The sequence below is a fragment of the Taurulus bubalis genome (genome assembly GCF_910589615.1).
Source record: "Taurulus bubalis genome assembly, chromosome: 18".
Classification (NCBI taxonomy): domain Eukaryota; kingdom Metazoa; phylum Chordata; class Actinopteri; order Perciformes; family Cottidae; genus Taurulus; species Taurulus bubalis.
The window spans coordinates 15,606,406-15,616,813 of NC_136606.1; the positions used below are offsets into that span (position 1 = coordinate 15,606,406).

A 10,408-nucleotide genomic window follows, 5' to 3' on the forward strand; every position below is an offset into this window, starting at 1 on the left:
GGTGGACAAAGCTGATCAAAGGCTGCGAAAAGAGGCTCAGGTGACTCTCTATCGTAACTACAGAGTGGGAGACTTCCCGGACATCCAGATCCCATACAGTAGCCTCATCGCCCCACTTCAAGCACTAGCCCAGGTAACTCGGCCACCTGCTCTCTGTGTCCTGCCCACAAAGCACTCCGTCTCCAAACTTGAATCAATACATATATACCCTAAAGAACATAAAAAAGCAGATAATGGATTTGTTTTCCCCCTATGCATGTTTCTTCAGAGAGATCCAATTTTAGCTAAACAGCTGTTCAGCTCCCTGTTTGCTGGAATCCTCCAAGAAATGGAAACGCACAAAACGCGAGGGGAGAGCGGGAGGATTAAAGAGGAGCTGCGTGGCAACATGAATACATTCCTGAGCAAGAGCACCCTCTGCTTCCCTCCATTCATAGCATGTGTTCAGGTATAACCCTGAGGAAATATTGTAATTTTTTAAATGAATTATTAGCCAAACTTCGAGGCTGAAAGCCGATGGGTTGAGTTGATACTCTGCTTGTTGTGTTGTTAGGACATGTGCCACCAGCATAAGGAGCTGCATCAGGTCGATCCAGCAGCCATCAGCTCCACCTGCCTGATGAGTCTCCAGCAGCCGTCAGGCATCCTGCTGCTGGAAGAGGGCTTGTTGCATGCCGGTGGCCAGAATGAGCCTCCTGCCAAGCGATCACGAGGACGCAAAGAAATCCCCCCAGACACCAACAAATGGATCCACCTAGCCAGGTGTGACAGCGTTGTTGGGCTTGATACTGGTTCTATCAATTATGGCTTTTAGCTGGACGTTAAGAGCTTTATTGTTTCACGAGTTACTGACTTTGTTCTCTCTCTTCTCCAGGCTTTACAGGTCTTTGGAGGATTATGATGTCGTGCGCGGCATCTTTGGAGGTAAAGTCGGGACCAAGTCGATCACCTGCACTGCGCTTCAAGCTGAAGCCAACACTGACTTTGCAGAAGCTATGAAGCTTTACAATGAGGTACAGTCTTTCACCAGTGCAATAAGTCTAGCGTGCTCGCTGTGTGTGCAGCACAATGGTATCAAACTGCACACTCTCTTCCATACATGCAGGCCCTGAACACTGAGGATTGGAGCGATGGCGAGCCCACAGACTCTGAGAAGGACTTCTGGGAAATAGCTGCCATGGAGGCCTACGGTCACCTGACTGAGTGGAAGTCTCTTCAGTACTGCTCCACCGTGAACATAGATGAAAACTCCCCACCCAACCTCGAGAAGATGTGGTCGGAGCCGCTCTACCAGGTACTAGATCTCACATTTCACAGTCAGGGCATTCTCAGCTATGCACCCGGGAGACCTGACGTCCTGCAGGTTTGGATTTCCAACTGTGGTATTCTTCGTCTTTTGTTGAATGAGCGTTATATCTCAGCCCTTCATAACATGTAAACACCCCTCCCAGACTCTTCAGTCGCTTTTTAGGAAAGAAATACTGCGCTTGTAATTTGAATTTAAATTTGACCAAAAAGCTAAAGAATTCTGCCACATATCATCGTGTGATAAATGTCTTGTTGTGATGCAATGAACATGTAGTGAAATCTTAATTGCGTCCGTTTGTAAGTATCAACTCCATGCACCAGAGTTGTAGTGCCTTTCTCACACGAGTCTTTTGTATTTGTGCCAGGAAATGTACCTGCCGCACATGATTCGCAGCATGCTGAAGCGGCTGCAGCTGGGTGAGGCGGACCAAACTCTCCTCAGCTTCATCGACAAAGCCATGAACGTGGAGGAGCGCAAAAAGCTGCTGGAAAGTCGCTACAGCCAAGAGCTCAGCTTGCTCTACATCCTGCAGGAGGACTATGACCGCGCGACATACTACACCAACTACGCCATGCAGCTCTTCATGCAGGTCTGCTGCAAACGTCCTTTCTGTCCATCACCTCAGTTTCAGAACGACAAAGATCTTTATGAGTTCATTCTTATTCTAAAAGAAAAAAAGTGAACGTATGTACTGTACAGTAAGTTGTGCATATACAAGTAGATTGAAATATATACATCCTGCAAATATACCACTGTTTTTGCCTCATAGAATTACTCCAGTGTGGACACGTTGTTGACTCAAAGCCGGCTGACCATTCTGCAGTCAGTGCAGGCCTTGACTGAAATCCAAGACTTCCTGCTGTTCATTAAAGGAGAAGGTGAGAGGAGACGTTGTCTGGCAAGAATTGCAGAATGATTTCCCCACAACTGTCTTTGTGTAATACTTTAAATAAAACAATGTTTATGCCCCCCTCGCAACATTTAGTAACTTTCTTTGTGTTTCATTCGTTAGTGTCTGTGAGCTCACTCAAGGGGCTCATCAGACTTTGGACCGAGCGGTATCCTGATGCTAAAGCGGATCCAGTGAATTTATGGGACGACATCATCACATCTCGGTAGGAAAAAATCGATATAGTATTTTGGCACAAAACTTTGAAATGATCAGATAGCAAATTGTGATGCGGTGTCATATTTGATCTCTACGTTTCAGATGTTTCTTCTTGGACAAGATCAGGGTAAAACTAGGAGGCCACGCCCCCAGTGACAGCATGGAGGTGGACGGTTCAGAAGACCCCGCGGGAGACATTGACACGTTAGTAAATGACTGCAAGTTCAACATGAAGCTACAAATGACCGACAGCGCTTGGAAACAGGTGGAGAAACAACTGTGGAAGTTGCTTATTTTGTTCTGTCACATGTTTACCACAAACTCACCTTGGAACACGGCTGTTGTTTTCAGAATAATTTCCCTGTGGCCACCAAGCTGCTGAAGGAACTTCGCCAAGAAGCCAAAACAAACAGAGGCTGGTTGCTGCAGTGGGTCCACAGTTTTAGCCGCTTCAACCTGAAACGCAGCCAGAACCAGGGTCCTGTTGAACAAATCAGTGTCATGCTAAAGACGATCCCACTCCTGGGTAAGCAGGGAAAAGACTCATGAACATTATCTTGTGGATTACTAGATCGAGAATGATAGACAGCCTCGATGTGATTACTGTAATTCTCGCTGTCATGCGGGAATTTTACATTTGACTTGTCCGATTTTGTGATAATGTGAAACTTAAAGGTGCCCTGTGGAGTTTTTTTGGAAACAAACAAAAGTGTGGTCGCACAATGCAGACAAAACAGTGAATCCATAGTGCCTCTAGTGGTCATTTTTGTAATTTGTCCCTGGAGTTTAAACATTCTAGTCACTGTATCAACTAATAATATATTAGTTGGAAAGTCACGTTTTGAATTTAGTTAGGCGGGTTAGTTATAGTGACTTTTATATTAAGTTTAAAAAATATATAAGTAATCATTCTACGACATTGAGATAATTTCACTTTTTTTTAACTAGAAATGAACTTAAGGCGCGGCAACACACACAAACAGATACGTGGGAATTTGGCTGCTCTCGTTTGCTGTTGAGATGCTTCATGTCAGCTCTTATCTCTCTGCAGAGAACCTTCAGGCCGACTGTCAGAGTGCCACAGCTAAAATATTCAGATCCCAAAAGATACTTCAGGGATCATCCTTCCACATCCTGGCCACCGCTGTAAGCAGAAGCCCCTCGGTCCTGGGAACTATTGAAGCTGACAAAGCTGAGAGAGTTGCAAAGCTTTCTGGAGCTGCTTGGCCCGATGAAAATTCAAAGGTACTCTAATTATATTTTTTGATTAGTCATTAGTATGACTGGAGCGTGTGCAAACAATCTATGTCAATGAGAGATCTTAAGGCACCTACTTTCCCTACAGAAAGTGGAAGTGGGGCTGCAGTTGAAAGCATTAAAGTTGCTGTGTGACGCGACCAGAAAGGCTGATGAAGAGATTCAGTCTTATACTCCGGACTGTGTGGAAAGCAGCAGCATCATTGAGACATACATGACTTTGGCTAACTTCTGTGACAAACGGCTGCGAGAGGAGGAGCAGAGTGATACTGGTGAGTAACAATACTGTTAGCCTTTTGTTGAACGCTTACCAGTTATTCTGATTTGGCACTGAATGCAAATGAAATAATGGTTCCCTGCCTGTAGAGGACACTCTCTCTCTTTGACTGGTGTTCTCTTACAGTGTGTTCATGCCAGCATGCGCCAGTAACCCAGTGATCTAACTTAGCCCAGTGATCTAACTTGATGCATTTTGCGTTTTGTTCCAGAAAGCCAATTTCCAGATCTGTTGGCACTGCCTGTTCACGTATTGGAGAGTATGTTTAAAGCACTGAAGATGAACTCTGAGGAAGCTCGTCTCAAGTTCCCACGTCTGCTGCAGATCATTGAGTTGTACCCCTCTGAGACACTGGACCTCATGATGAAAGAGGTTAGTATGTTCAGACCGTGGATGTCGTGGAAGCTACGGCCACATTATTACAGTTTATCGCACTTTCCGTTCCGTCCGTCACTTTTCCCCTGCTGTGACTGTGAAAGTTATCATACAGACAATGTAGAACTGTGAACAACAGTCACGAGTTTTGGAAGTGAAACACCACATCAACAGTGTCTGTGCGCTTTTGTCGGGACTTTCTCACCGCCTGTAGATGGTGTCAGTTCCCTGCTGGATGCTGATTGGCTGGATCAGTCAAATGGTCGCCCTCCTGGACAAGCCGGAGGCTTTGGCGGTGCAGCGCTGCATCGAGCAGATAGCGGAGTGCTACCCTCAAGCTCTGGTTTACGCTCTTATGATCAGCAAGGAGAGTTACCAGTTTGAGGACTCTGCTACGGGCCACCAGCAGCAGGAATTTGTCAACAGGTAAACGGCCTAATGCTTTGTCTGTTTTGGGAAGAAAGGAAAATGACAATATGATGTGTTTATAGATATACTGTATAAACGTCCGCTCATTGATTGTGTCAACAGGCTCATGAGCATGCTGGATAAGGGAGGACCTGTGACGAACTTTGTGGATGCACTGCAGCAGCTGACAAACCCTGAAATGCTTTTCAAGGTAATAAGTGCAAGTTCAGCCATGAACTAACCAAGATGCCACTTACTATTTACTGGCCTGTCATTGATTATTTCCGTTTGGTCCACACAGGATTGGTGGGATTGTGTGAAAAATGAATTGGAAAAACCAAGCTTTGACAAGAAGCGGATGAGCGACCTGTACGAGGAGATGCACTCTTCCCTCGGCGATAGTAAACGAGGCGGTCATGGAAAGTTTCGCACGAAATTCATCAACGTTAGTAGTTTTCTTTTTTTCCCTGTTATATCGCAAAACCATGAACACTGTATGAAGAAACAAAGTGCACTTTTCATTCTATTTTTTCTTTGTCTTTTTTTGTATTTAACAGAAATTTGCTAAAGATGTGGAGGAACTGCTGGGATCTAAAGGCAGCACACTGTTTGAGAAGAGGAAGCAAAAAAGCTTTTTGAACCAGTTGGATGAACTGGCAGCATCCATGCGTGGATTTCAGAAGGAACCAGGGAACCTTAAGGAATACTCGCCCTGGCTGAGTGGATTTAAAGCAGACACATTCAACAATGAGCTGGAGATCCCAGGTCAGTGCAGTTGGAAACTCAAGCTGTTTAGATATTGGACATTACTGGTTTTGACCAATTCTGTATTGGCCCCATTGTGGCGTCAATAGTAGCTCAACTAATTTGAATACTATATATATATCCTCACATTGAGTGAGCTGTAGATAATTGAACAAATGAATAAACACTGAAAATAGTTCAAAGTGATTGATAAATGGTGGTGTGGATGGTGGGATACTTGATTTCGTCTGACAAAAAGGTTGTGAGCCACTGATTTAGAGAACATCATATTTGCAGTTGTGAAAATAAAATATCCTGTTCCCCTGTTCCTCTTGTAGGACAATATGATGGCAGAGCCAAACCTTTGCCAGAATATCATGCAAAAATAACAGGCTTCGACGAAAGGGTACGTTTTTAGTGTTGTGAAATAATAATGAAAATGTTCTAAAAGCAGACCTACGTAAGTTTGAAATCTCACTCTGGGCTGGTCCGATCATTAGTGTGGATCTATGCTCCGCAGGTGAAGGTGATGTCATCGATCCGTCGCCCCAAACGCCTGATCATCCGCGGGGATGATGAACGCGACCACCCCTTTCTGGTGAAGGGTGGAGAGGACCTCCGTCAGGACCAACGCATTGAGCAGCTCTTTGCTGTCATGAACATAATGCTGAGTCATGACGCCGCATGCACACGCAGAGGCATGCAGCTGCGCACCTATCAAGTCATTCCCATAACCACAAGGTGCTTATATACTTCCAGCTGAACTGAATGCATAGACTGATTACACAAGTTGAAGTAGAACTAGACCAGCTCTGTTTCCTGTTCTCTGTGCGTCCAGCAAATAAACCATAAAACTCAACCCAGATTGCTGAGATTAAGATAATTGTATTTATGTCATCCTTAAATTAGTTGTTTAACTTACTTGACCCCTTTCACTGCCTTTCCAGAATTGGTCTAATTGAATGGATGGAGAATACCTGTACTCTGAAAGAGTTCCTGTACAACACAATGACTGTTGAGGAAAAGGAAAGGGCAGCCAGGTAAAGTACATATTTTAATCTAATAACCTAGATGTCAGCTCACTGTCCAGTGATGAGGTTATGTCATCTTCAGAGCTATTGGAAATGTTGTATCTAAACTTGGATTTCTCTTTCTTAAAGGTGTGCTGAAGATCACAATAAATGGCTCCAAAGATTTCATCCAAAGAAAACGGGTATTGCACTGTATGGATGTGCTTACGAGTAAGTCTGAGTGTTCATTTTAGTTCCTTTAACGGTTTCAGCTGAATTCAGTTCATTGTAGTTTAATATTTACAGCATTTATAATATGTTATAGAAATACTGTTTAATCAAATCTGAGCTCCAACATATTCATCCTTTTCCAGGAAAGCGGGACGGACTGAAGCGGTCAACAACTTTTTGAAGGTGTTGCAGCATGTGCCCAGTGACCTCCTGAAGTGAGTTGAATCTCTGTATTATATATCTGCTCATGAAGGATAACACTCGCAGTAAAACCACTTCTTCTCTTTTTTCAACGTCCAGGAGAGCTTTCCTGAAGATGTGCAACAGTCCTGAGGCATTCCTCTCCTTGCGCTCCCACTTCATCAGCTCTCATGCCTTGCTGTGTGTCAGTCAATGGATTCTGGGAATTGGCGACCGCCATCTCTCCAACTTCATGATCAACATGGAAACGGGAGGCATGATCGGCATCGACTTTGGTCACGCGTTCGGCTCAGCCACACAGGTTGGTCGTGCGTGTTTCTTCGAGGGCAGAATGGAAAACATTGTATTTTAACTAAATGTTGAGATATTTTAGTCCGGTCCAAAGTGGTGGCCTGACCGATGGACAGGCCGACGTTGGCATCCATAGAGGCGTACCGCTATCATCACAAGACTGTGAGGTTCTGGGGTGTTTATGTGTCCAGCTGTATAAATGTGAACAGCACTTTGTTTTAAAAGACACCACCAGCTCTTGTATAAATAATTCCCTCTCCGTGCAATCTTGTATTTCTTCACAGTTCCTCCCTGTGCCTGAGCTCATGCCCTTTCGGCTGACTCAGCAGTTTGTGAATCTAATGCAACCCTTGAGGGAGTCGGGTTTGATCCAGAGCATTATGATCCACTCCCTCCGAGCTTACAGTGCCGAGCCGGACCTTTTGCTAAACACCATGGATGTGTTCGTCAAGGAGCCCTCGTTGGACTGGAAGGTAACCCTCACGCCTGCTGCAGAGATCCCATTCAACATTGACTTTCTGACTGTCAGTGTTTGAACTGCAGGTATTCTCTGCATTCTCAAGGAATGTAACTAGAAATGGACATTTTAAATGTGTTACAGGCAGAATGTATGGTGTGAATCTGATTTGTCTTGTTGAAATACGTGACAGTAGCTTTAAGCTAAGATCTTTTGTTATCCGATAAACTGTAAATATGTATGACAAACAATGTTTCCCGTTGCTCTGAACAGAACTTTGAGCTGAAACAGATGAAGAAAAAAGGCACATGGACGGACAGCGTGAACACCAAAGAAATCAACTGGTATCCCCTACAGAAGGTTAACTTTGCCAGAAGAAAACTAGAAGGAGCGAATCCAGCAGCTTTAACCAGGTATATCATCAAATCATAACATGGATTTAATTAGTTAGACCACACTAAGGATGTTCACAATTAACGATGAGACTTGCATTGTTGACATCCATTATGGTGGAAATATTCCTCCAATTGTGTAATTTACAAAATTACACAATTTATAAAATTACTCGATTGCAAAACATACATACTTTACATCGGCGGCCTTGGGAAAGCCCTAATACTAAACTAATAATAACCCTTTTATTAAGTTCTACACAATTGTTGATGTATAGAAGGGGTGGAAAGTTGAAGTAATTTGTCACATAATCCAATCTGCTATAACGGCTCTAAAATCAAAACCTACGTAACACAATGTTACATTTTTGGTTTAAAAATAAAACAAAATATCAGCTTTCAGTTTCAACCCACAATACTGTAACTGTCTTCCTTTGACTTGAACTTGTGCGTGATCAGATGTTACTTTATTTTGGTCAGTGAGGAGCTGAAGCTGGGCTTTGAGAAGGACGCTGCCTTCCAGGGGATGCAGTCTGTGGCGCTGGGCACTGAGGAGCACAACATCCGGGCCCAGCTTCCAGCTGCAGGCTTGTCGGTGGAGAAGCAGGTGGACTGTCTGCTTGACCAAGCCATGGATCCAAATGTGCTCGGCAGAGTTTGGGTGGGCTGGGAACCATGGTTCTGATTCTTTAATATGTGAAATATTTCGAAAATAGTCATTCACAATAATTGGGAAACAAATCTTATCGAAGGTGAGCAGCCGGGGGTCGGGAAATGTGAAGAAAGGGAAAATACATTTGAGAAGATGTATTTTATTAGTGGTCTCATTCCCTGTAATGACAAATGTTTCCTCCTTTATAGCTGCGACAGATCATGTTCATATATCGTGCGTATGGCACACTTTGTATGGCAGGATCAGCATATCTCTAAGTCTGGAAAAATGATTTTGATTCTACTTGAAAAGAACCATTATCATCATTGCCATCAATTATTAATGTTTTGTAGCTTCAATTTAAAATAAACATGTTGAAAATGCTTGAGAGGCTGAACACTTTGGTCATCTATTTGCAACTGTCAAATGTGGCCACCTTGCACACATTCATTGTTTTATTTGGTTTGGACTCAGAGCCAAATAAAGGAAAGAAAATTACAAATTTGACTTTGAGGGCTTTAAAATCTGTACACATAAGACCTCCGTGTCCCAGGACCTCACATCGGATCAGGAAAAACTCCTCCCAAAAAATGAAAAAAAACTTTTCCGGGGAAAAAAGTAAGAAACCTTCAGGAGATCAAAGAGGATTCCTCTCCTCGGATGGACAGAAGCAATATGTGTCATGTGTACAGAATTAACAACATATAAAGATAACTTTTTATAATCAGATCTCTTTTAAAAATGTAATGATAATTGAAATATCTAAATATGTTTGTCCAGTATGATGCAAAGACATGACAACACTTCAATACAGAGATCCTCTCCCGTTTTCAGTATGAAACACTTTGGATTAATGTCCACTGGATTCCATAAATATATAATACCAAATTACTGCAGGAGTTTTGCACGTTTAAACCCTGTTGGGAAAATAATGTAATTTATTATACATATGTCGTTTTTGTGTACATGGCTGACTTAAAAAGCACCCTCATCAACCAAGGGGTATATTCATTATCAATTTGTTATATTTATAACTATTTATAAGTGTAGCTCACATTCGTGCTTTGAGCTGTTTGGGATTGTTGTGCTTATCATGGCACTCTCTTGTAATATTACCCAATTTCATATGACAAGTGCTGAGTTGTTAGTTGAAACCACAAACATCACTTAATCAGTGTTGAGCGTTAAAACATGCTCGACTATGGTAACCATGATGTGTTAACCCTGTGTAAACTGATAGCTGATTTGGGAGAGCAGCCGAGAACTGAATAATAATTTGTCCCAAACTTATAACTGTTTCATATTTTATTATGTCTCGAGCATTGTTTATCTTCTCCATTACAATTCTGTATCACATTCTGTTGTGTAATCACACTTAGGATGAGAACAACATTTGCACATATAATAGCATTTACAAATGGTACAGTTACATGTCCCGTATGTTAATGAGACATATTCAATTCCATTGTTTCAAATCATGATTTTTTTATTGGAGCAAAATACTTTCCCCTTTTATCTTAACATTTATTTTAAAGAAGCAAAGGCAGCAGTTACTTTGAAATAACTTTTTATTAGCTAGCAACATAAGCTTTAACAGTCAAGGCTGGAAAGAATCCAAATGTTTTTCTTTTCTACATTATTATTATGTTCAATAGGTGACATATGTCCCACAACGGTGTAAGTGCATCATCACATT

General features: G+C 42.6%; 1 protein-coding gene across 1 annotated transcript in view; it reads left to right on the plus strand.

The window, feature by feature from the left end:
- Positions 1-9,084, plus strand: part of prkdc (protein kinase, DNA-activated, catalytic subunit) — a gene marked incomplete at its 5' end in the record, with an annotated part of 29,642 nt that extends 20,558 nt beyond the window's left edge. The window contains 26 exons of the mRNA XM_079234412.1: positions 2-133; positions 269-448; positions 554-762; positions 875-1,013; positions 1,106-1,294; positions 1,674-1,898; positions 2,079-2,187; positions 2,322-2,424; positions 2,520-2,682; positions 2,769-2,943; positions 3,469-3,662; positions 3,763-3,946; positions 4,163-4,323; positions 4,541-4,752; positions 4,858-4,945; positions 5,036-5,179; positions 5,292-5,499; positions 5,817-5,884; positions 5,999-6,219; positions 6,426-6,518; positions 6,639-6,719; positions 6,863-6,934; positions 7,020-7,221; positions 7,496-7,684; positions 7,942-8,081; positions 8,541-9,084. Of these exons, the coding sequence (XP_079090538.1) occupies positions 2-133; positions 269-448; positions 554-762; positions 875-1,013; positions 1,106-1,294; positions 1,674-1,898; positions 2,079-2,187; positions 2,322-2,424; positions 2,520-2,682; positions 2,769-2,943; positions 3,469-3,662; positions 3,763-3,946; positions 4,163-4,323; positions 4,541-4,752; positions 4,858-4,945; positions 5,036-5,179; positions 5,292-5,499; positions 5,817-5,884; positions 5,999-6,219; positions 6,426-6,518; positions 6,639-6,719; positions 6,863-6,934; positions 7,020-7,221; positions 7,496-7,684; positions 7,942-8,081; positions 8,541-8,745 (4,086 nt within the window). The 3' untranslated portion in view covers positions 8,746-9,084. The remainder of the gene's footprint in view (position 1; positions 134-268; positions 449-553; positions 763-874; positions 1,014-1,105; positions 1,295-1,673; positions 1,899-2,078; positions 2,188-2,321; positions 2,425-2,519; positions 2,683-2,768; positions 2,944-3,468; positions 3,663-3,762; positions 3,947-4,162; positions 4,324-4,540; positions 4,753-4,857; positions 4,946-5,035; positions 5,180-5,291; positions 5,500-5,816; positions 5,885-5,998; positions 6,220-6,425; positions 6,519-6,638; positions 6,720-6,862; positions 6,935-7,019; positions 7,222-7,495; positions 7,685-7,941; positions 8,082-8,540) is intronic.
- Between the last annotated feature and the right edge of the window lie 1,324 nt (positions 9,085-10,408).